This window comes from Ctenopharyngodon idella, chromosome 15 (genome assembly GCF_019924925.1).
Source record: "Ctenopharyngodon idella isolate HZGC_01 chromosome 15, HZGC01, whole genome shotgun sequence".
NCBI lineage: Eukaryota > Metazoa > Chordata > Actinopteri > Cypriniformes > Xenocyprididae > Ctenopharyngodon > Ctenopharyngodon idella.
The window spans coordinates 338,918-366,466 of record NC_067234.1 but is presented as its reverse complement, the minus strand read 5'-3'; the positions used below and the strand labels follow the sequence as shown (position 1 = coordinate 366,466).

At 35.6% G+C, this 27,549-nt stretch overlaps 1 protein-coding gene across 1 annotated transcript; it reads left to right on the top strand.

Moving 5' to 3' along the window:
- The first annotated feature begins 1,649 nt into the window (after positions 1-1,649).
- LOC127496205 (phospholipid phosphatase-related protein type 5-like) lies at positions 1,650-27,291 on the top strand. Its single transcript, XM_051863929.1, has 6 exons — positions 1,650-2,073; positions 12,277-12,409; positions 14,050-14,300; positions 17,398-17,574; positions 20,860-20,994; positions 25,310-27,291. The coding sequence occupies exons 1-6, from the start codon at positions 1,870-1,872 to the stop codon at positions 25,337-25,339; spliced, it is 930 nt and encodes a 309-aa protein (XP_051719889.1). The 5' UTR covers positions 1,650-1,869; the 3' UTR covers positions 25,340-27,291.
- The last annotated feature ends 258 nt before the right edge of the window (positions 27,292-27,549 follow it).

The window sequence follows — 27,549 nt, the reverse complement described above, 5'->3', positions numbered from 1 at the left end:
CATACTACGCACAGTCATACTACTTTTTTAGCGGTCATATCATTACTCAAAATAAGTACCTACTCAAGAGAGTGCGATTTCGGATGCAGTCACTGAGGCTTTCAACCCATTTGTCCAAATAGGCTTATTCTATGAATAGGTCACTGAATCATTATCTTGCTGGATTCATTCAAAAATGCTGAATAACTTCTGCTGTGACTCTGTTTGAAACTATTTTTGTTGGCGGAACAAAGAAAAATCAGTCGATATCGACAATATTGTATCTAAGATGTACGTCACTTAATATTAACTTAAACATAGCATTTTTTTTTTTTTTTAAATTTATTTATTTATTAATTATTCACTATTGGGTATAAAACAGTGATGATCTTAAAGGAATAGTTCACCCCAAAATGAAAATTAGCCCATGATTTACTCACCCTCAAGACATCCTGTATATGACAATCTTCTTTCAGACAAACACAATCGGAGATATATTTAAAAATATCCTGGCTCTACCAAGCTTTATAATGGTAGTGAACGAGGGCATGTTTGGAAGCCCCAAATAAATGCGTCATGGGATAATTTTCATTTTTGGGTGAACTATCCCTTTAAAAGGGACAAATGAGGATGCTGCGCCGACATGGTAGGCCTGTCTATTTTAAACCCCAACGGTCTGACTTAAAACTGGACAGATGTCCAGCCTATGACTCACCTTTAGTGCTTGGGCCCTGATAACAAGAATACCTTTACTTTATGTAACACTTGTAGTAGCCAGTGGTCAGTTTAAATATAGGCAATCTAAACAAAACAAGCAAATCAAACACACAAAGTGGAAAAACAAAATGTCCAAACAGTATAGTATAGAATAGGCTGCTGCAGTGATGAAACAAACCTCGTTGAAACAACGTGGAAATTATTGTTGACTGAATCCAAAAGTTCAGATGAGTGTAGTATGAAACACATCAGACAAAAAGAAAAATAAACAAATTCGCTATTAAGTAGCAGCATGCGGTAAACAAAATTTAAAGCATCCAGACCAGTAGGTGTCAATACAAAACACAACAAGCTCTGGCATTACTGTGAGGAATAAGCTGCGCAAACAAAACTTTAATAGGCACATTTACAATTTACATTTTTATTTAATAGATTAAGGTTTTTTTTTTTTTATAAAGTGAAAGTGATACATATTTGTCAAAGTCTAACGTTGTACATTCACAAGAGGGCAGCAGCGCTCAGTTCCTCATAAGTCTTCAAAAATACATCGAAGCCTTTACTTTTCTACATTCATACATCAACAGTATGCAAATGAAATATCTTGAAGAAAGACAATATCAGTTAATTGTGTTTAATTGATCTATCAACCAAAGGGTTGCAGAATGTTTTACCCAATTTAATTATTTATTTTATATATTATTTTAGAATTTCTGTTTAGAGACTTTGCAAATGTAAGGTGCTCTTCGTATTTGACCACATTGTTAATGAAGAGAAACTTGATTGACAATTCCTTATGCTAATCAGCATTAGCAAGACTCCAAGTATGAAATATTTGGGAACATAAAACCGCACGAAGGACTCGATAATATATAATAACTTGAGATAAAACAGTTCAAGTGCATTTTTTTGCAGGCATCCCATCACTTATTAAAGTGAGGCACGCCTACAGCCCGTGCAGCTGGCCAGTCTGCGCGAGCTCTAACCCAATTCATTCTCATAGACTACAACGCACTTTACAGCGCCCTGACCGTCACTGACACAATGCGCTACTATTTCTGGCGGATTTACTAGGAGTGATAATGGAATAAGAGGAAATCATGCCAATGCTATCGTAGGAGACGAAGCCGAAGAACCTTCACTTATTTCCCAGAATCTGTATGACCCTTATCGACAATGCTTTACTTTCAGTTGGTGATCATGGCAGGGACTGTCATGCTGGCATACTACTTTGAGTACACCGATACTTTCAACGTGCACATCCAGGGATTTTTCTGTCATGATAATGCCTATACGAAGCCCTATCTCGGACCAGAGGAGTCCGGCGCGATCCCGCCAGCTATCCTGTACGCGGTGGTCGCAGGGGTTCCTGCACTTGTGGTGAGTATGTGTTGAAGGAGGAGTTTAGAACTAGCAGTTCTTGGCAAGATCTTTATTTATATAATAGCGTAATGTCAATCAGTTTGTGAATTTTAGAGATAGTTAAAATGTCCTGTTGGATAGAGTCTCATAGTACTGAGTCAGCCAGCCTGCAAACTAGTAAGGACAACATATTAATTTAAAGAAAAATAATTATACACATAAGAATGTGGCCTATTATGTAACTGGATGTACAGATATTTATGAAACCATCAATGTAAGTTCAGAATGAAATGCTTTACACATCAATTATGTATGTTTGATTATGAATATTGCAAATGAATTATCTAGTGTGGTTTCTGATTACAGCCTAACAGTGTATTTTTGCACCTTTCATGGTGGGTCAGTGTATAAAATTTGGGGTCAGTAAGTATTTTAAAAAGAAATGAATCAAGGATGCATTAAATTGTTACAATTTATAATGTCAAGACATGCCTATAAGGTCACAAAATACATATTTCAAATAAATGCTGTTCTGTTAATCAGAGAATCCTGAAAATAAAAAAGGTATCACTGTTTCCACAAAAATATTCAACATCGATAATAATAAGAAATGTTTCTTGAGCATCAAATCAGCATATTAGAATGATTTCTGAAGGATCATGTGACACTGAAGACTGGAGTAATGGCTGCAAAAAAAAATCTACATTGCCATCACAGAAGTAAATGACATTTTAAAATATATTAAAATATAAACAGCTATTTTAAATTGCAATATTTCACAGTATTACAGTTCAAAAATAGAAACAAAACAAATGTTGACACTTAGTAGGAGTTAATTAAAGGGATAGTTCACCCAAAAATGAAAATTCTGTCATCATTTAGTCACCCTCAAGTAGTTACAAACCTGAATGAATTTCTTTGTTCTGCTGAACACAAAAGAAGATATTTGGAAGAATGTCAGTAACCAAACAGATCCGCCACCCCACTGACTACCATAGTAATTATTTTTTCCTACTATGGTAGTAAATGGGGGGTGAGATCTGTTTGGTTACTGACATTCTTCCGAATATATTCTTTTGTGTTCAGAAGAACAAAGGTTTGGAACTACATCAGAGTGAGTAAATGATGACAGAATTTTCATTTTTGGGTGAACTATCCCTTTAAATCAACATCAAATCAACAATCAACACTTTAAATCGACATTTTTTATCATAAAATCTTTGATGTTTAATTGAGCCTTAATTTGACTTTTAAATCTAACTTTTTTTTCTAAACAAAGTTTGTTACACTGTTGAGATCTCTTAAGAAACTCTAGAGGTGACACAAGATTATTCTGTCTAAAAAGGAGACTTAAGACAAAGTGTTTATTTAATCTTATTGTTGTGTTGGCGAAACAATTGAAATATAAGCAGAGCAATTCCAAGAGGGTCCTCACACCATCGGTGCTTAGGCCTAATAAAAGAGATCAGTAAGTTGAAAAGCCTGCATCTGCAGTGTTGACATTGCTTAATGTTTGCTAGGTTGCCCACACTGAATGTTGGAATCTGTCTTTGAGAGTCATTTTTTTGGCTCCAGACTCTAGCTCTGTGTGCCTACAGTATATTAAAAGAGAATTTATGATGAGCAAGATATTGGCAGCTCCGAGGATCAATTAAAGAGCACCAGGATCACTGCAGAGCCTCCCTGCTTTCATCTCTCATAAGAATTCCAATGGATTTGCTCAATCGATCTAAGAACACTCTGCATGGTCTTATATTAAGGCCACGCAAATTCACCCCCAAATGACTATTATTATCAACCATTTGCTAAAAGCATCACTTTTGAGCCAAGTGTGGAGTGAAAACTTCGATGTGGTCTCAGGCGTGCTCTGAGGTGGACAGTAAAGGTCAGCTATCAACCCTACAGGTTCTAAAAGTGCAAGGCTTATACAGTGTTAGTCCCAAATATTGCTGGCATGCTGAACTTGGCTATTCTGACAAGACAACTGATAAGTTTACAGTATCTGAGACTTTTATGCAGCAGTACTTATCCTCATGTTGTTTCAAACTGTGATTTTCTTTCTTCTGTGGAATACAAATGGAGAAATTTTGAAGAAACTGTAAGTCATTTAGCCATGAAATTATAATTAATGCTGACTGGAGCTTTTAAGTTTCAAATACAAAATCACTATAAAAGTATCATAAAAGTAGTCAATTACTCATGTGCTCTTTCTGAATTGATACGATAGCTTTGTGTGAGGGGAAAAAAACTGAAATTGAAGTTGCTACAATCTTCCCGTTCAGTGAGCTGTTATAATTCGGAGATAAAAAGTTTAAATTATGACATATTAATCATAATTATGAGAGAAGTTAATAAAAATAAAAATTTAAATGTATGCTTTAATGCTTTATACTTTTTATCTCATAATTTTGAGTTTTTGTGATAACTATGCTTTTATCTCATAATTTTGAGTTTTTGTGATAACTATGCTTTTATCTCATAATTTTTTTTTATCACAATTTTGACTTGTGTCATAATTATTACTTTGTTAACAAAGTTTGATAAAAGAAAAACGTCATATGAATTTGGAACGAAATGAGGATGATTGATTGATGACAATTTTTGGTTACACTTTATTTTACAGTGCTGTAGTTACATTGTAATTACTCAAATAAGTACTGAGTACTATTAATTAACTACACGTACTATAGAGTTACAGAATTTTGGCCTAAGTCAAGTTTGAACGAAGTCAGCTCTGTATTTGAAGAAGCACTTAACAAACATACAGTTGGTTGCTGTGGCACTTGTGATACAGCGTGTGTATACCGACTGGTGGTGTCTCAGGCATCATCAAAACTGCCATTTAAAACTGGGAAGGTACAAAGGCACACTGAAAAATGATGGTGGCTTTAGCAAGTCAGCATATATAAACGCTTTGAAACCAAACAACCAAACATCTCTTGTATTATGTAGTGGTTATATGTGCTTTCAGAGCGCTTATACTGTACGTATATGCTGCTAAAGCCACCATCATTTTTCAGTGTGCTTTTACTTTTGTACCTTCCCAGTTTTAAATGGCAAAAACCTGCCAGACAGAGGGTTTTAACTGTTATTATAGGGTTCGACTCACACTACTCTCCCCAATTTCAATATGACCACCCACAAATAACTGAAACTTAACTTGAACACTTTCCAAAGCTTGAACTGCCCTTGAGGCTTTTACTTGGTTGCAACCAGAGTATGATTCCACTTCTCCCACTGCCTCTGGGAAACATGCAACTATGAGAAATGCATTATAATTGTGACCTAAAGCATGCAAAGATGCAAACTATATATTAGGATGGATTATAAAGTAGGATGAATTGCTTCATAATAATTCCACCCAAATTTTTTGATGCCATGGACGCTCAAATATGAAGATGATCTTATATCTAGAAAATATTTACTTTCTGTTAGGTTTTATTTGTTTTTGGATTTTTATCATTTTTAGAATAATCATTTGTGATGGTCAAACTCATTTAATATTATTAATTTTCATATATTTATTTATATTATTTTTTTATAAAATTTTTCTCAGAACTTTTTCCCTAACAGTTCTAGCCCTTTGGAGGTCCCCAAACCCTTGTTTGAAAAGTCCTGCCTTAAAGTCTGGTCATTGTTACCATTTTTCACAAAATTTTCCTTGGCGAAATTCAGTCGTTTTAATAGGAATCCACACAATCGTGATTTCCATGTGAAGGTGAAAATTTTGCAATGGGTTCAAAATGCTCACGTGAATTTGCCATGTTGACCAACAGAACGCTTTGTTTAAAAGTGACTTCTGTGTGACTTCACACATGACTACACTATTGACAGTAGGCCTTTTTTGTCAAAATTTCGCTAATGTAATGTGACTGCACCTTTATACAACCCTTTCAAGTGGGCTCAGAGGTGGTTTTCTAGAGCACACACAATTTTGGGAAAGCACCCTGATTTCTGCATTACTTAAACAGTAAATCTTCTCACAGTTGTGTTGTAGTTGAAACGTAATTTTTTTTTAAAGTCATTGAACACCCGATAAAAGAGGATATTGTCTTTACTAGGTGTTACGAGCTTAAAGATGTTAAGTGGAATGAACGCAACATTTAGGTGAGATGCAGCTGTTGCAGTGTGAGGGAGAGCAGACCAGACAACAATGGTTGCAGAAATAACCCGATGTTTATTTACACGGGAGAAATTGGACAATACAAGAAAAACATGAACTCAAAAGTAAGAGAAAACGAGGGTGTCGCTAAACAAAAGAAATAATCAAAACAAAACCCCATTAACTAACGCCCACGCCCCTAAACTAACTACCAAAAATAAGATGTAGAAACAAAACCGAAAACTTCGGCGTATACAATGCCTTAACTAAACTTACTACATAAATAACCAAAAATACAATGGAGGCGAACACCCACACACTAACTAACATAAATTACTAGCTACCAGTTCGAGCCATCACGCACTACGGAATTAACAGTTGTCAGTGAGGTTGAGATTAACACTGAGTAGGGCTGTACATAACAAAGGGATCATTATTTGCCAATCAAGACCGAATCAAGTGGTTAACAGATAACGACTTCACACCAGCATACGAATGCGCACATACAATGAACATGTGAAACTTGTATCACGCTCTAACTCCATCAGATTAACTATTACACGAGTGCATCAAACAACTCACAGAAATGCTGTCTCAGTAAACCACAGACTAAGTGAACAGTTCACGTAGACACGTAGGTTGGCTGACTGCTTCTGGCTCGACAAAGGTGAGTGAGGTCCGAAGCCCAAACACTCACTGCAGGTGGAACGCTGCCAAAGCCCTTTAAACGATCAGCAACCCGCCGATTGGCAGAACGCTGGTCATGACGTCAGAACGTCATGACATCACCAGGATGATTGCTGGTTTTCCCGTCCAATAAGATCAACCTAAACAACTCGATGGATAGATGACAAAAGATAGGGAGGAAACAAACAAAATACAAAACATACGTGGAACGTAACACTAGGCCATGTGTACACTGTAAAACCCAACAAGTTAAGATAACTCATTTCATTTGATAAAACCGATTACCTCAATTCAGTTAAGTTAAAAAAAACCCAATAGTTATGAGTACTCTGAACTTATTTTAATTGATTCCGCTAAAACAAGGATATTTCTTAATATACAATTAAACTTTACACTGCATTTAAAGACTTTATATAGCTGAAACTTCACTATATTGAGTAAAACCAGTGAAATTACAAACTTTAAATGAACTAAGAGTGCTTGCAGTTAGTGCCAGCTCACAATAGCACACACAAAGTAAAATCCAATAAGTTAAGGTAACTCATTACATTTGATGAAACCGATTACGTTAATTAATTTAAGTTAAGAAACAAATAGTTATGAGTTCACTAAAAAAGATATACGTTGCTGTTAAGTAATTAAGTGATTAATCGATTAAGTGATGATTGAGCATTAGTCCTGAACACCTGCTGTTAACAAGCAGATTCACTGAAGAAAAGAGAAACAAGAAGACAACTGACTTCAGCACAGCCTTAAATTAAATCAACTGAAGATAAAAGAAGACATTAAATCCCCCAAGATCTCAGCAGAGGATTAAACAACTTCACAAACATCATTACTAGCTTCACTTATAACTTATGTTATTGAGAATTAAAAGAGGTTTAGAAGTTGATGATTGAGTTTTGTTTAAGGTCACCATGACAGAGATCAGCAGTTGATTTATTGGGCTCTTGACCCTTGACTTAATAACACAAGTTTTTTTTTTTTTTTGACTGCTTAACCATGTGTTTGTAAAACACATTTGTTATGGCACAAAAGCCAAAAGAAAATAAGATAAGGTGTAGATAATGAGGAAAATCATTGTTTAGTGGTTTGATTTGCTGATCTTTTCCACTGCATAATCTCTGATTAAACAGGCGATGTAAAAAATGTGAATGATTCATTATAGTAGACCTGTGATTTTTCAGTGTAAGTTCCTTTGTAGTGACAATTAGAGTTTAAAAACCTCTATGGTACAATACTGACTCACACAGATATCAAGAATCAGCATATGAACCTCAACAATGGTGACAATTAACAAATTATTCAGATAAACCTCTGAACATCACAAAACAAGCAATTAAAGTCATAACAAAAACAGCATAAGTAAAAGCAAATAGTAAGAATAAAGTAGACAATTCACCTGTATTATTTATTCATGATGCAATGCATGCTGGGAGCCAATGGATGAGTTTTGTACTATGCTAGTACCCAGCATGCATTGCAGCATGAATCATTTTTTAATGGTCGCCATTGTTGAGATTCATATGCTGATTCTTGATGTTTGTATGAGTCTGAGTGATGCCATAGATGAAAACTGTCTGTAAAGTCTGATTGCCACAACACTGCTGTCCCGTAAACTGTAGAATCACAGTTTCACTATAATCAAGAAAACGAAGTATACATCATCCATTTAATCAGAGACTAGACTCTGAATGAGAACAGTGAATCAGGACACTAAATGATGAACATCATCAATTCTTATCCATCAACACCTGATCATACATTTTCTAGGCTTTTGTGCCATAACAAATGAGTTTTATAAACACTCAGTTATAACAACCAGAAAAAAACTAATGTGGAAAAGTCAAGGGTCAAGAGCCCAAATAAAGCAACCGCTAATCTCAATCATGGTGACTTTAAACAAAACAGTAAATCATCAACGTTTAAACCTCTGTTAATTCTCATAAGAACTTCTGTAGATGTATGACAGAAATAAAATTAATCTGGTTAGTAATAACATAATGCTGTTTGTGGAGTTGTTTAATACTCCTCTGCTAGGAGAGAAATCAAACAGATCTCTTGAGAGATTTAATGTCTTCTTTTATCTTCAGTTGATTTCATCCAAAGCTGTGGCTGGAAGTCAGTTTTAGTTTGTGTTTCTCTGTTCTTCAGTGATTCTGCTTGTTAACAGCAGGTGTTCATTACTAATGCTCAATCATCACTTAATAAATCACTTAATTATACAATTATTATGCTGGGAATTATAATTTTCTATAACTCATTCAGTTTGAGTTCTGTTTCAGTTATTGTGTCCACATAACTTTCGGTAATATTTAAGTGCATTGAACTCGATTTTATTTAGTACATATCACTGTTAGGTTTTACAGTGTAGTTGGAGGCAGAAGGCAGATACATAGAATTCTACCTTTGGGCTGCATCTCAGATTCTTCATATTAAATATGAATATGAAAACAAATAAAAAATAAATTAAAGAATTCTTGGTCAACCCATATGACAGTTAGAGGAACACTCTCACTCATCAGGCTTGGCTGTGTGACATTTATGGGCCAGGATGCCATGATGTCTATTAGAAGTGAACAGTGAGTCATGCCAATCTACATTCACTGTCCTGAATTGCATTTGTTTAAGATATATGAATTCCTTTTGTAGAAGCCATGAAAGGATTTGTCGTTCTTTGTTCATTGACAGATCAGACCTTATTTATAGTTAATTATGAAAACATGTACATTCATCAATCTCAGAATTTGCCATCTTATGGATTATTTTCTGTTGACGATCTAAAGGAATATGTCATGAAAGTGAAGTAAACAAAAATAACAAATATGTCATTCTGTAATATCCGTCTTAGAGAAAGACTCAACCACCACGCATAATTTATATGAAGCCTCTAACTTTTGAATTCAAAGTTTTTACATTTAATAAATGCAATTTATCTTTCTGAGCTTATTGTACATACCTCGGTTGTAATCAATAAATAGTAGCGATTCATACTGCAGTACTAACAAGTGATGTCAAAGTGATATATCCTCAGACTCTTGGCATAGAGTTCCCACTTCAAAAGCTTGCTCAGCCGTGCTAATATAGAGATATTACTGTCGTTGTAACCTGGAGTTTGCTGCACTGTTGAGTTTAGCACAAGAGTTCACAAGTTCACCTGTCACTTCCTGTGATTTTTCACAATGGTAAAAGTACTGGAATAAGGGTGCCAGGCTCTGATGCAGCTGAACTCTTCACATGCTGTGAACTGGTTAGTTGTGACGTGAAACAAAGTTGCAAATGAGTAACCTGTCTAGTATTTTGTGAGGCTGCAAGGTTACAATAAAAAACATTCTGGTGTTGAAGTCGCAGGGGAAAAGGGCTCGACGAACATGGCTTAGCAAAACAACTATTGTTTTTAGTTAATGAGTTACTTAATCAGAGAGTATAAAAAGGTCAGTCCAAATCCGATTATTTGTGTATCCGATTGGAATCTGATCTAAATGATTGACAGTCCACACTGTGTATCGTAACTGTTCAGATCCGATATGCGTGTCCTGTGGCTGTCTTTCGTTTTCTCGAACGTCTGCATTGGTTTTCATGGCAATGACGTTGCGTTGGTAGAACTACGCCAAAAACAACATGGAGGGGTTTGCAATAGGATATGACAATAAAGTGTAGTCACGGCGCTGGACTACTCCTACTACTGTGTCTAATGAAGCAGCGGCAGAAACGGAGGCTGGCATGAGCGGCTTTATTCCGTGCTGCCATCTCTGCCACACAGTGAAAGAAGTGAAGACACCTCATCACTGGACCACAGAGATGTCTCCTCTATTATATAATTTTCTGCGTGACCTGCACATTGACAACAACACAATGCAAGCTTGTTTCTGCAATGACATCTGACGTGTTTACATTTTACTTGGCATGAGAAAGTGACATATAGTCAGAAAAGTTATGCGAAATCCGATCAGAGCGGTCAGACTGAAACAGATTTCCAGGAAGGAGATTTGAATTGGATTTCAAACCACATATGAAAGCAGCTTGAAATGTATTTGTAAAAATCAGATTTCATGTGATTTTTTTTTTTTTTTTTTTTTTGCTGTTCAGACTTGCTATAAATGATCGGATTCCAATCAGATATGCACAAAAATCAGATTTGGACTGACAGTCTGAAGAAGGCTTAAGACCTGAGGCACCACTAGGTTCAACTAGTTTCACCTTCCTTTGGGCACAATCTCAGTAAAAAAAAATGTGTACAAATTTGACCTTTAGTAGGGGTACAACAGCTTGTCACTGTGACGGTTCCCTCAAAGAGACATATTTTCCTAATTTACCCCTAAAAGGTGTCTCTTCTCTGATGACTGGTGCAAAGACGGGGCAACCTGTCACTCAGCAAAACACAACCATCCAATGAACCAATCAATTCCTTATGGACAAAATCAAGTCCTGTCCATTTTTTTTTGTTTTTGTTTGAGAAGCCATTTTACTCTGATATATGTCACAATAGGGAAGTGTACTAAAAGTGTACTAAAAGTGGTAACTAAATACATTTTTTTAAATACAGAGATAGTATGTTAAAAGCACATTTTTGTTCATATTCATGGTGTCTCAAAATAGCACATTTGAGTACACTTAGATGTTCTTAAGATTATCTTAAGAAGTACTAAAGAAGAATTTTTAGTGTATTAAGTACAAAATTAGTGCGCGAAAATAGAGCACTTTAAGGATATTATGGAAGTGTACTTTCCACCTGGGCGACTCAGGATTTATTAGGTTAGAGGCAAAATTATTATAATTTGAGACAAAATCATATGTGAAAATCACAAACTTAGATGCAAAGTTGACTGCATAGAGCTCAATGCTTGTTCTTTGAAGCAAGGCATGCAAAAGATTCTGGGTTTCCCATAAATTGGACTGAAGCCCTTTGTGTTAGCAACCCGACTTCTAACATTTTATAATTTTTCCAAGACTGTCAAAATACATGCCAACTAATATAGAGATTTAGATTGTTTTATATGACAGACATTCTAACTTTTTCATACATCAACGGCCTTCTACAGCTCTTTTCCTTCAAACCTATCCAGCACTAATTGTGAGGGGTTTTTTTTTCTTCCATACTTCCTTTGACCCTGGTGTTCCCTGCCAGTTTGGCAAAATCAAGTTCAAGACCTTGCTGGGAACTGGCATCTGGCCAGCAGGAAATCAGACCTCTAATCATTTCTATTGTGTTCATGAATTGGTCTTTATGCTTCTTCCAGTGTTACAAATAGCCGAAATACAGCCTGTTTTCTTGATTTTGCCTTCAAGCCGAGAATTAGATTTTAGCTTCATTTACATCTTAGATCTAAGTAAAGATCAAGGAAAAAGCAAAAAAGAGAGAAGAGAGAGAGAGAGTCTACAAACGAAATGTGCCATTAAAAGCCTTGTTTGATTTTTGGTTTTATCTGCAGATTACAGTGACAGAATCCGTGCTCTTCTTGCTGCAGTATGTCTCTGAGGATCTAGACAACCGAGAGAAGATCATTGTGATGGGCGACTGTTGTTACCTCAACCCTCTGGTCAGAAGGACATTTCGCTTTCTTGGTATGTCTTCACAAGCTGGAGCGGCACTAATTAGGACAAATGTAGATTTAGACTTTTGCATTCGCGCCTACAGCAAAAGAAAAGGCAAATCGAGATGTCAGGCACACATACAGTACTTGAAAGTTTCTCGTGCGGGGCAGACGCTCATGGTACATGACAAAGCATTCTCTTAAATTATTTATAATATTTCTTCTGCAAGAGGAGTTGAAGGGGAAAACTATGGGATGTTCCTTTCCCTGAAATCATGAAATCACACCAGACTAGATATTATCTCCCATAACTCCAGCAAACACTAAAAGGGAAGCATACCCTCCTCCACAATATATTTAATTTAGTATCTTCATTATATTCATATAATCTTACAAAATTAAGCAAATATATTTTACATTTATGTCCCTACTTATATGTGCATTATAGTTTCTGCATTATAGTTTCTGTTTCCAGTACAGTAAATTTACAGGCTTGTCTGTTGCTCCTCTCGCTTCTCATCTAAGTGTGCAATCATGTGGTTTTACGAACCATATGATTACGCTTGAATTTTGTTGTAAGAACATCTCAGCTGAAATTCAGTGCTGTGCCACTTTAGGTTTCTGGTTAAAAATGGAGTCCTCTGGAGCATAATGAATAAGCACGTTAATGTGGGGGCAGACGGAGGAGCTGTGAGTAAACTGACAGCAGTAGCACTCATTGTAAACTAGTTTCAGTCTGCTGCTTCTCCAAGCTTTGCTCATAGACAACATTCAATGTGACAAAGCTGCCCACGCTTACATTAAGATTTGAGTCCCATGCCTCTGCATTCATGCCCAATATTCTGGTTTGTAAAAAAGCTGTAGACTCACCCAGCGCTGAATGGGCTGTCGTTTTCCATGATGTGATTACAGTTTGGCATCATTGAGCTTTTCAGGATTTGTTTAGGAGGCATTACAGGCAAACAACAGAAGTCATTGTCATTGCTTTTGTGAGGTATTTATATTGGGGCTGTCTATTTAACATGTTCATTTAGTGTGATTAATAATGTGTAATTAATCATCCCCCTGACCCGTATTCACACTTCTGTTCAAAAGTTTGGGGTCAGAACATTTTTTTTTTTTTTAAGAAATTAATACTTTTATTCAGAAAGGATGCATTAAATGATCAAAAGTGACAGTAAAGACATTTATAGTGTTATAAAATATTTTTATTTCAAATAAATGCTGTTCTTTTGACCTTTCTATTCATCAAAGAATCCTAAAAAAAAAAATGTATCATGGTTTCCACAAAAATATTAAGCAGCACAACTGTTTTTAACATTGATAATAATAATAAACGTTTCTTGAGCAGCAAATCAGCATATTAGAATGATTTCTGAAGGATCATGTGACACTGAAGACTGCAGTAATGATGCTGAAAATTCAGCTTTGCCATTACAGGAATAAATTATATATTAAAATACAAAACAGGTATTTCAAACATAAATAATATTTTACTTTTTATTTTATATTTGATCAAATGAATGCAGCCTTGATGAGCATAAAAGACTTCTTTCATAAACATTATAAAATCTTATCGACCCCAAACTTTCGAACGGTAGTGTAAATTCCTTACGTAAGACTGAAATCCTTGATTTGCCTCTGGATAAAACAGTCTTTGTGTTCCTCCAGGTGTGTACGCTTTTGGCCTCTTTGCCACAGACATCTTTGTAAATGCCGGGCAGGTGGTAACAGGAAATCTGTCTCCATACTTCCTGACGGTGTGCAAACCCAACTACACAGCACTGGGGTGCCAACAGGTGGTGCGCTTCATCAACCAACAAGAAGCCTGCACAGGCAATGAGGATGATGTCTTGCGTGCTCGCAAATCCTTTCCATCCAAAGAGGCGGCCATCAGTGTTTATGCAGCTCTTTATGTTGCTGTGAGTAAACCCTTTGTACACATACAGTACACAATAGAAAAGGATGGGTTAGTAAAGTTAATAAACTGGTCAGTATTAATTATTTTTGCCAGAATGACAAATAGTTATCTGGTTTTCTACAGCTAAATAGATTAAATTTTTGTTTGGAATCAGTTGTATTCTGTTTATGTAGAAGTTAACTCAGCAAAAAATTATAAGTGGAGCTCAGAGAAAAGTAAAATTCTCGTCATATTTATGATTTTAGACAGAGCATAAAAGGATTTTGCTCTAACACCCCTTCAGCTTCTGATGAGAGAAACTTTTTATCCATATTATGGTATTGATCCAGGCATGAATTGAGCTTCATAACATGTTTTTCAAAAATGGTACCCCTTTTTAAAAAGCATAAAAAGCCATTTTCCATTTTTTTTCTTGAAGTCTAAAAGCTACAAGGACTGTCTCAGCTTTTGGCCACAGAAAATTGATTTTCATTTTCCATCAGTTCTCTGTAGTTTTTTAAGTTACTTTGCCTTTTTATCTGATTTTTGATGATGTTAACATCTGGAGTGACCTGTGAGATTTAATGCTTTCTCAGTGCTTTGTAGAAATGCATCTGCATCGCAGTCAGGTCCATTAGACGTTAAGCATTGTCACAAGTTAGTGTACACAGCAAACGTCACATTTTTGTGCTTTGCCAGAAAGTCTTTAAAGTCCCCCTGAAATCAAAATGTAAGTTCTTTAGCTTTTAGTATTAATATGTTAGGTTATGAATAAGCTGGTGTGTTCCAAAACAATGACAAAATTTGAATTTAGGAGATATAAGCATTCAAAACTTACAGTCTCTCACTTCCGCTAAAATGGATCACAGATTTTCATGACATCACCGCGCCCTTCAGCTTCTCATCAAATCTTCTTTCCAATCAAATGCTCTCTAGAATCTGAAGTCCCGCCCCCTCCTACACTATAAACAGATGCTGAAGTTGCGGCTGAAATCAGTCATTTGTTCACACATTGACTAGTTTATACATGGTGAATGGCACATAGTGCACTATATAGAGGATAGGGAACGATTCAGACAATGTAAATATGCTTTCCATTGTTGCGAATGAAGTCCGTTTTCGAGTTAGTGTCACTTGAACCGCCGCAGCGCTAGCACAATTTGCTCCGGTCCAGAGACACGAGAGCACAGAGTTGATCACATGCACGAGTCGCCGCAGACCACAAAACGTATCGGATCCATTTGAATTCTGCACAGAATGCTATATTTTAAAGTGATATAGAGGAGATTAGGAGGAGAAACAGTTAGACATTAGGAAGAAATTGCAGTTTTACCGAGTTTAGCGGCTCTGACTGAGCTGTGATATAAACAAAACGCTACTGGCTATTTTAAAAAGGGGCGGGGCTGTTCGATATATCCCGCTCTGTCTTCCTGTTTCAGTTGAAATTACATCAACACATTGAATAATGCTGCGTGTTCCAAGACACTTCAGTGGGCCTTTAAGACAGAAATAAATAAATAAAAAAGAATGATGTAAGTGCATATTTTACCTAGCAACCTTTAAAACTTAATCATACTAATCAAATAAATTACTCTGCATGAACTCCAGTCATTAAATAAATCAGAAATGGTTTACATTCCGAGTCGGCACGTTTAAATGCTAACAGCGTCAAGGCAGATGGTAAGAAGCCCAAATTGGCCTTCTAGGAGATTCATTTAATGGTTCCTATGACAATAATAAAATGAATAACTTCCCTATAGACACAAAAACTTTCATCTGTCATATCCAAATGGCATTGTGTCATAGAGTTAGAAGAGAAGAGGAAAATCAATAGATCTGCCATGCCTAAGGGCTGCTCTATTACTTAATCACCTCGCTTTGCCTCCCTGTGATAGAATCTTAAAATGAAACTTTACCAGAAAATCTAAATTCTGCCACTATTTACTCACTCATTCTCATTTCAATCCCATTTGCTGTTATCTTTGTCCAGTGTAGCACAAAAGTACAAATTCACAAGCTTTAAAATACACCATAACTCTGACAAAGTTTGCATCTATTTTGCTTTAATATTTGACACCAAAATGACAAGTTCTATGAAACAAATCTTCAAAAATATCTACTTTTGTTTTCCACTGAAAAAATACCAGCATGAGATTTTAGAATGAGGTAAGTATATAATGACAGAATTATTAGCACCATATTGGTTATCATACAATATTACAGATTTTTTTTTTTAATATATATCAATATTGGTGGATATTGGATATTTAATTGTCCGATATCAACCGATACTGATAAATAAATAAAAAATCTGTAATATCGTATAATAACCAACTTTTTTAGATTTAGATTGTCTAACACTCATGAAGTTAATATCGAAAAAACACAAATAATTTGTAATCTTTAGCTAATCTAAATGTTATACTGTACTGTTTTAAAGACTATCCATTTGCAGCATTTAAATTGATTCATTTGAGTTTCTTTGTGTTGTATTTTAAATCTATTTAGACAAAATAGTATAGAATTCTAATATCGCCAATTTATCGACTTATCGTATTGGCCAGAATTTTAATACGTGAGCTTCCACAGGAACAGTTAAATGGAAGCTTGGTAGAATAACGTCTGTCTGAATGCCACTGGTGCTCTCTGTTCAAAACATTAAGAGTTGTACTTGATCAAACCAGTGAGATGAATTCAAGAACACCCCCCACCCCGCCTTTGTCCACCTTCCCTCTTTCCCCTAGTGCTTGATTCTAGACTAAAGGAATGCAGGTTTTCTTCAAATACCAGACTAGCCTTCAAATGCCACCCTTCCAGTCAATGCCAATGTCTTGGATAAGTGAAACAATGTAGCTGAACCATGCAAATGAATTAAATTTTAAGAGCACCTGGATGTCGGCAGCATCAAACACATTCAAATGTTTGCGTTCACTGAGTAATTGGTGCATATTAGAGTGCAGTTTGTTAGTGTGAAAGCCAATGTTTAAACAGTTAAAAGGAAACCTGTGTATATTCAGACAAACATATCCACACGTGAACAGAGAATGAATGAACTATGAAAAGCGTTTACACAGTGGTTAGAATGAAGATGTATTACAGAGTGCTCTGTTCTTCCTCAGATGTACATCACATGCTCGGTGAAGGCCAAAGGGACACGGCTGGCCAAGCCGGTGCTCTCTCTGGGGCTTATGTGTCTGGCCTTCCTAACTGGGATTAATCGAGTGGTCGAGTACCGCAACCACTGGTCTGATGTCATTGCTGGCTTCATCATCGGTGGAGCCATCGCCGTCTTTATGGTGAGGTCACATTTGAGAACATACACTGATACAAATTCAGCTCATTTTTAAATGCATATGTGTATATAAATAGTTGATATTTAAATACACAAGTACTGAGTGTTTCTAATGAACTGTTTGTTCTTATTTGTGAATTCCTTTTATTAATATTATGTTTAGTTATAGCACTGTAGATTATACACTACCGTTCAAAAGTATGGGGTCGGTAAGATTTTTTTTTTTTTTTTTTTATGTTTTTGGGAGAAGTCTCTTATGCTCAAATGATCATGCCTAACAAATCGTGATGAACAAAATACAGTAAAACAGTAATATTGTGAAATATTATTATAATTCAAAATAACTGTTTTCTATTTGAATAATATTTTAAAAAGTAATTTATTCCTGTGATGATAAAGCTAATATGCTGATTTGCTGCTCAAGAAACATTATTATTATCAATGTTGAAAAAAACATCTTATTGACCCCAAACTTTTGAACAGTAGTACAAAATAATGTGAAAATAGTATTATGCAATGTTGTTCCTTTTGCATTTTTGTATTTTGTGATTGATAAAACATGCAAATTATGTTATCTAAAGGTTATATTACTAAATGCACAAATCTAAGTGCCTATGAAGTCACCAAAAATGTGACACAATAAAATAAAAACTGTTTCAAATAATGTGTTGGGGAACAGCAAAAGCAAAAGTTTCATTGCAACTCCTTTTTAATCTGGTCTTATGTTACTGTATGTACTGTAATCAGGCAAACGTTTCTAAGCGGTGTTGGAAAAGTGGGCATCAAAAAGTTTGAAGACACCTGATTTAGACAAATTATAAACAACAATCATTATTATACTGAATATTTTAGTAGTACTTTAACAGAAACGCAAGCTTCTCTTCAAAATCCAATTTAAATGCCTCAGACTTTTATTGATAGTGCCTTACTGAGCACAAATTTTTACAGTACACATCAAATCTTTACATACAGTTTGGAGGGATCTGCGGCACTGAGTTGCCTTCAAGCTATCTGAAATGTAAATAAGTCACATAGCAGCAAACTACTGATCTTATGCAGACTTTTGAACATCACACACACTGCATATGCCTACATACTAAGAGAAAATATTTCTGTTATATTTCTCAGTAAAAGCAAGAAATACATTAAAAACTATATGTGCGTTATTTATATGAAAAAATTTGGTGATTCATAAAGTAATGTTACACTCAAGAAGAAATGTGACATATGGCTAGGTAATTAGGTCAGGCCACAGGATAGGGCACATGTGTGGCTTCCTCTTCAACAAAACACAACAGTTTGTACTGTGCTGGGCACACTTTTGTTTGAAGAGTGCACAGTGAAGATGAGAAACTCATTGTGAGCTTTAGAGGAAGGTCACACATGAGCTCATGCGTGCTTTCCTCACATTAGGCATAACAGCATTGCGAGTGAGTTTGTGGAAGCGTGAATGTTTTATATTTTGTGGTGCTTTAGTCATACTGTATGAGATATGCACTGACCTATTTCTGCTGTTAGGGTGGGTTGGGGGAGGGGGTGCAGGGAGGAAGGTGAATATAGACATCAAAGTCATGGTCAGATCAAATCTCTTAAACATCACATCATCAGAAAGGAGGCAGTAGTGGGGAACAACAGCTTGTGCTCAAGTAAATGCATTGTAGTATGCTTTCTAATGTCTGTTTTCCTTCCCTAGCAGTTTGTTTTGCAATGGAGTTCAGCTCAGGGCTCAATAATGTTTTTTTTGTTTTGTTTTTTCCTGTTGACATTGTCACGACATGAGAATAGTTCAGATTTTTACCTTTTATTTGTGTCAGAATAATAAAATATTTAAGCAGTGCCATACACACAAGAGGGCTGTTTTGTTCTGAATATTACCAGGAGTAAGGCAAAGCAGAACGTCTCTAGGTAATACACAGTAGTGGTGTTTGATTCCTGAATGAATTAGTGCTCCAGAGTTCCAGAGTGAATGATTTAATGATTCACATATAAATATACTCGCTTATTTCGGTTTTTAATTAGTGTTTTGAATTAATTGACTGAGTAAATTATTCAATGACTCACCCATAAAGACAGTCACTTGTTTAATTCCTCACTGAATCTGAGTTTGAATCTGAATTGGAGTGAATAATTCAATGACTCATTCTTAAAGACAGCATCCGAAATCGCATACTCTCTTGAGTAGGTACTGATTTTGAACAAGTACTTACTTTGCGACCGGTTAAAATAGTATGAATGTGAGTAGTATGAATTTAGTCCGGACATACTTCATTTGCCATGCATCAATGGACCTACCAATGTCAGTTACGTCGCTTCACTGGTATTCAAAACTCCTCTCCATGTGATCGTACATTACATGTAGGGCCTTTGGTGTGGGGGTGTGTTGTGCTGACAGGGCCCCCCGCAGCTTGTCTGTGTCTGACCTCCCCCCCTCAGGGTCTACCTCAGGATAGGTGTGTTAATCTTGGCTTTCGGATGCAGCCAGTTATATGTTTTCATGAATTTCAGTTACATGAATCAGTTTTTTGAACAAATCAATTCAGTGAATGATACATTGACTCACCTATGAACACTAATGGCGTATCAATGTAACTGGCAGTAATTGAGTATTTACTTAAGTTTTCTTTACAAAAAAAAGTAGCGGCATGACATCTATAAATTCCTAATCACTTTTAGTGGCATATGGTACAAAACATTACTGATATCATTTTCAACCAGTTCTGATAATTCTAATACTATCATAAGCCATTCTTTTTGTTGTGATAAAATCACAGCTATATTAGCCAAGAGGACAGTGCTACCTTAGTGACATTACCTAAGTAAAATTGGACAAAATTGTTCAGTGCTGCTGTACGGTTTTGTAAATGGTAAGGGCAGCACACACAGCACAGAAAATTAATTCCTCCATCTGTTTAGTTCAACTTATGGCTCCGGGAATGAGAATGCCCTGAGATGTCCTCCGCTGAAACCCTCTCTTGCGTTATGCTGCATTCTAGCAGAGCATTGCCTGTAGTGTCTCATTGAAAGTACTCATTTTGGTCCGATAATGGATGAATCTCCTCCAGGACATGGACTCGCATGTTTCCTCTCTCTCGAAAGAGCACAGAGCCTTTTTACTTTGGGCAACAAGTCATGCGAGCATTTTTGCCCTTTTAAGACTTACATAAATCATCATTTACAGCTTGAGAAGAGCCATACATGTGTATGTGTGCTACAAAAAGCCTTTCAGAGGTGTAAAACTTCCCTCTTTTCTCTCTTTCCTTCCTTTTCCCTATGGGCGTTCTTGTGTTAGGTGGTGTGTGTGGTGAAAAATTTCAAAGGGAAGCCCTTACTGGATGAGATACCGCCGGAGGAGAGTGTGTCCAGTGGTCCCATGATCACTCAGCCCAGGATGGAGCACACCATGGAGAAATACATAGCATCCCAGGTATTCAACCTCAAGCCTTCATGTACACTAGAATCATTAATAAAATTGAGACATTAATAAAATGCCTTATTATAGTTAGTGTCTGTTTACTATCCAAAATGAGATTATTAACAGAATTAAGGCCTGTTTATCATTACAAATGTTTTACATGAAAATTCTGTCCACTTTTCACATGTGATTTGTCTTTAGTTGATTGAACGTAAAATCTCTGAAGTAGGTGTCGCTTATAGAAAAGCAGAAATACAACGGTTACTCCTGTACACAAAGCAGCACTGCACAACTTTCCTTTTCTGACAGCTGTTTGTCACAGAGAAGTCAAGTAGTATTTACACATTTTCAAACAGCGTTTCAGATTTTTCTATTCTCTACAAGACAATTCAAAATAAGAGTACAGTGACGAGAGCTGATTCTGGATTGTTATATTCAGTGTCGCTTAGCAAAAAACTCTGTTCGTGAACGCCACCAAGTCGTAATTTTTTGTAACAACAGGAGCTCTGGGCATGTGACCAAAACGCAAATCCAGAGGTGGACAGTAACAAAGTATTTTTACTTTGTTACTGTACTTAAGTATATTTTTCTGTACTTATTTCAAGAAACTTTTACTTCACTACATTCCAAAGCATTTTATCATGCTTTTTACTCCACCACATTTTGTGAACGAACTGAATCTTTTTTTTATTTTTTATTTTTTTATTTTACTGAATTTACAAGTCTGACTTAATAAAATTTGTGTTTGCATAGCTTTCATTTTAAAATGTTATGCATTTAGCATTAAAATCTGTTTTTATTGTTTTTCAACACACATTACATATTATGTATCTGCATCCACTAATCTTTTTTACTGACTAGTGCTGTCTACTTGACAATTTATAATAATTCATAATGATGTTAGACCCAGCTATTCCCCCTTCCCCAGGTATTTTGAGCAGAAGGATTATATAAAATATATAATATAAAATGTAAAAGTATATAAGTATATAAAATTACAAAACAAACATTTATCAATCAGTACTTTTTATTAATATTAATTTAGTATATTAAAAATCAAGTACTTTTGTACTTTTACTCAAGTAAAATTGGAAAGGAGTACTTAAAACTTTTATTGGTAATATTTTATTAGTGTATCTGTACTTTTACTCAATAACTCAAGTACTTGATTTGTGTACTTCGTCCACCACTGCACAAATTGACCAATTTTTTCACAGTGCAATGGAAAAGAGATTAGAATATCTCTCTGTAAAAATCTGTCACATTGATGACATGTGATGGCATGTTTGTGTCGGTCAGAACAGATGCATTAATAGCCATTCATTAAAAATCGAGCTTCTTAAATTCGGGTGGATTCTGATTGGCTGTCATAGTTTTTATCGTTCATCAGCTGGGAAAAAAATTCTTTTGAATGTGATTCCAATAGTATCTTTCCTCTGTGTCGTTTTCATTATTTGTGGCATGGACTTTTGCTATTCTCATAGATTATTAATCTTTATAGTTATCGTTATAGTTATTGCCCTCGGTTTGAAAGGTCCTTTACTCTAATATAGATGAGCTTCTTACATATGTCTCCAACAAGATAATTCATTCACACTTTAAAATTTGCAAAACAAGATGTCAGCTTTATGTGGGTCATCTTATGAGTTTCCCTGTGGCAATTTTCAGTTTTTGCAGCATTACATTTTTTAACTCTTACTGCATGGTTATGAATATAAAACCTTGAATGGTATTAAACACACACATATTTTGTAAAGGGGCTTAAAAATGTCAAAGATCATAGATGAAATCACAAGGAATATGGCTGTTTGATAAACAGAGCTTTTCTTTTAGCTTATTTTTTTGAGTACTGAACTTAATCTCTGTCCACTTCAGTTCCTTCAAGAATAAATACTTTTGATGACAGCCATCACATTGAACAGCCTTTGGACACTGAATATTATGTTCTGAATGTTAAATGTTCTTCCCTAGTAAATCCCATTATTTCTTTTCAGTATGTTCATTCGGCTCATTTGCCGCAGGCCAGAATTTCTTGTATCTGTGTCACAAGAGATCAGAGTTAGTCAGTGGGTTTATCTTCCAGTGTCAGAAAAAATAGGCACATGCAGCTGAATATTCATTATCATTTCCACTTTCTGCCTTTGAACCAAAATTATGAATTAGATATGCACACCTTTCTGTTGTTGTTGATTTCCAGGTTGCATGAATCAGGCTTTTAAATCCAATGTTTTCCACTTCACTTTCCATCCTCAATCCATTGACACCTCAGAGAGCTAATTATAAAATCACAGATCAGACATACACTGCTGATTATTTCAGTATTCAACAGCATTGTTCAACAGATCTGCCATACAATATTCAACAGGTAGCCTGTCCCCATGAGGTCATGAACCCACAGTCCGGTAGCAGATATTGTTGCCTTTGAACTCCATTATTCATCACAATCAACAGGAGTCCCGCCCATATTTGATTAATAGTTCAATATGACTTCCCAGGATTCATTTTGGATTCATATAAGGGTGAGCCCAGGGGCTCTGTGAGGCAGTTCATCAAGATTACGTATAAGCCCAAGACATATGCACCTGCAATGCATGGCTAGCACTCACACCAGACTTGGTTATTTCAAGGATACATCATTAATCTTTAAGGTAGTTATTACTTATTCCCAAAGCCTTAGAAAAGTGTGCACAGTTCTTTAACTTTGCAGTGAGATGGAGAGGTAGAAAAGCACCTGTGAAAAGCAGCTGTTAACATTCCTCAAGTCTCAATTACCATATATATATATATATATATATATATATATATATATATATATATATATATATATATATATATATATATATATATATATATATAAACTATATACTTTATTCTAATTAAAAAAAAAAAACTATAACTTTATACTATTTTCAAGCAAATTTTAAGGCATCTAAAAATGTAGTGTGCTATTTAAGGAATCTAAAATGTAGAGTGACCAAGTAAAAATACTATATTAACATATTTACCACAGTTTATTAGTAATTAGTGTTATATTTACACCTTGAATGTGTGTCAGGACCAGTAACAGAGAGATAACCCAAATGCAAAGGAATAGTAAAGGCAAAACTCAGCAAAATCTGGCCCAAGAAGGCCAGAACAAAAACAATCCTTAGCCTGGAAAAAAAATAGTTGCTGAGTAGCAGGGGGGGAAAAAAAACAAAAAAAAACACAAAAAACAAAAACAAAAACAGAAGTGGTAGGCTGTTACTGATGTCGGGGCAGGCAAGGGCCAGAGCCAGGCAGAACCAGAGGATGGGCAGATTGGAGGGCAGGCTGCTCACAGACCACAAAGAGGCAAAAGTTGACAACTGGACAATCCAGGAAACAGGCAGGTATGCTTGGTGGCCCAGGGCAGGAGAAAGTGTGAGATCCAACAGTCCAGGCTATTAGAACCAGGTCAAGAGAAGAAAACCTAAGGGTCCCAAGAAGGCCAGATCAGGCAGACTAAGCCAGGCAGGGGTAGACTTAAAGGGAATGCAGAACAGGCAGAGAATCCTGGAGCAAAACAAAAAAACAAGACTGGACACCTGACAAAAACATTAACTGGATGTTATGAGCACAGAGGCAAACAACTATCTGGCACATACAAGGGAAATAAGTAGGGCAGCAAACTAAGAGAGTAAAAAGAGTCAACAGGTGAGGCAAATAGACTAATAAAAAGGAAATGAGTGGGTGGGGCTAAGACATAAACAACAAAGGAGCACATGGTACACAAAACAAAGAGAAGCCATGTACTAGAAGCACATTGCAACCACAAAACACAAACAGAAAAGACCCGGATCAGCCCAGAGTCCTGACAGTGTGTTTTTCAAAAAGTTCTTGTCATAATTTTAATTTAATTTAATTAATTATCTCGTCTTTGTAATTTTTTAAGAGAATATGGACATACAGTCATAAGGGATGATATCATTTGTTTTCTTTATTTTTCTTTATCTTAAGTTAATAAGCAGTGATGCTTTAATAAGTATTCTTATAATTCTATTATTTTTAATAACCAGGTTTTAATAATAAGGTTTTCTTTGTAAGAATTTCACCTTTTTATGAGGCTTTTTTCTTAATTGTGTTATTAGGGCAGTTGTATCAACCTGACATTTGTGGCATTATGCTCACCAAAGATACTTTAATTCAGACATTAAGAACATGCTCAGGATAGAAGAGGTGTTTTGAAATTATAGTATCTATGAATTGCATTTGAAAGTTTTTGAATTATTCATTAGATTTGGACAAAAAATGAGTGTGATGTAATTGACCCAATGTTAAACTATATTTTTTTTTGTTTGATTTTCAGAATCCCATCACCTATGCTGAGATAACATGACAATGAAAAGCCCGCTAGCCAGAAGAATGCTGTGGATAATGTTGCTGCTCTCTGATGCGACTTCTTACTTTGAGTGCAACGTCGATATGTGCTACTTTTAGACTTCTATTTTGAAGTGTGTGAAAAAATTGTTGTCCTCCTTGTAACTCTTTTTTTGAAAATAGTTATGGTAGGGTCTCATCCGTATTTTTATACAAACATATCACTGTTAGCATTTTTGTGTTACGGAGGGTATGGAGTGAAGTTGGAATTGCAACATGATGTCCAATGAAATGTGTTTAACAAATTCTGATGTTACATTTACAACTGTGAGTCCATAGTAGAATGTTTGAAGATGTTTCTGACTGACAAGAAATCTGGTTCTTCTGAGATTTTCTCTGATGCTATTATTTTTGTAAATCTTTCTGCTTGCCAAAATATATCACATCACATTTACAGAGTTTTTCTTTTCAGAACAGCAAACTATTTCACTGTTGCATCAGATGTTATTCTCCATATTTTGAAGCAGTTATGTTACGGTCATGAACCATGATTTTCTACTTGTTATTGCAGATGTTATGGGGAGATAGACATGCTCATTCTAGAGAGCATCTGATTGGTCCAAGCTCTGTGTAGTACAGGATGAGTCATCAATATTTTTGCTCAGTTTTTCCAAGAACTTATAGGAATATATTAGCATAAAGTCTAATTTTGATTTCACAGAGTCTTTAAAGTGGGCTGATGTGGGCATGAGGTGATAAGCCTAAATCATGATTGATTTTGGTGTCATTATGGCAGAGAGCACCTTGGGCAAAGCTGATGGCTTTAATTGTGACTTCCAATTGATTACAGGGCTCACAAAAGATTAGATGCTTAAGCTTTTGCCCAAATAGGCTAAGGTTGTGTATGAAGGGTTGCTTTCTTTGATTTTATGTGGCCAGTGTGTGTATGTGCTTATTTGTGAGTCTGCCCTTGATGTCGCCTCTGTGAGAACGCAGTCTCTAGTGGCTTAGAGAAGGCCATTTTTGTTTTTGTTTTTTTCTTTGCAAACACTGAGCTGGAATAATACCTGTACCTGTCAAAGAGAGAGAGAGATGGAGATGGAAAGATAGAGGGGATGCACCTCCCTCCATTGTATGGAAAACAGAGTATCTCAGTCAGTTCATACAGATATATAGCAATGTTTGCGTTTGGACACATTTGCTATTTCACAGTTGTATGTGTTTTAATTGTATCACACAGACCTCGTAGCATCAAAGGTTGTGTTTGGTTGAATTTACATTCTGCAGACTGATTTTATACACCATACTGAGCATATGTTTGATCTCTCACTGGCCAGTGATGAGATTTGATTTTCAAATTAATGCTTGAATACATTAAATATAGTGTCCCAAATGATGTAAATCATTTATCATGTTTATCTCACTCATGTAGTACTACTGAACACCCTCAAAGCTTTTATGTCCACTGTTAGTTTTCAACAGTTGATGCTTTCATCATGGAAAGCTTGTGAATATAACTACTTAGAGAGTTTTTGGCTGGCTCACTGATGAGTTTGTAAGGCATGCTTTGTCAAGCTGCTTTGTGATTAATTCAGGGTTATTTCTAATGACATTTGTGTGATTCCTCCTCAAGTTTGGCACAGTATGTGTTGTATGCATATACATGTTTGAGATTATGTTCCAGTCATGAAAGCAATGAGGTAACTCATTTTTTCCTATGAGATTTTTTAACAAACTTTTAAAATGTTGTATACAGTATACATACTTTCCTTCATATTTGGTTTGCAATAGGATTTGATGCCCAAAACCCAAAAAATGTGAATGGGATTCTGATTGTGAAAAAGCTTGAAATGTTTTTATAACCATATTGTATATTATGTTGGACAGTAGTGATGATGGTCCATCAATGTCCTCTGACACAGATCTTCCCTGAGCCCGAGGTGTCAAACAGTAATAAAATATTTACCCTCAGACTCACTGTCATTCTGTATATTTTATGTATCTCTTATGGATCTGTATGTTCTGTGATTTTTTTTTTTTTTTTTTTTTTTTTTTTAATATGTATTTTGAAGACGCATTTTCTCATTTTAAATTTATAATTTACTGTTATGTAAAATCAGAACTATGTGTATATTAACTTTGTCTGGGTTGGATGATATAGCTAGAATAAAAACAATTTTTTTGTAGCCATTTGTAATAGTCAATCTTGATATTTGCTTAAATGAGTGT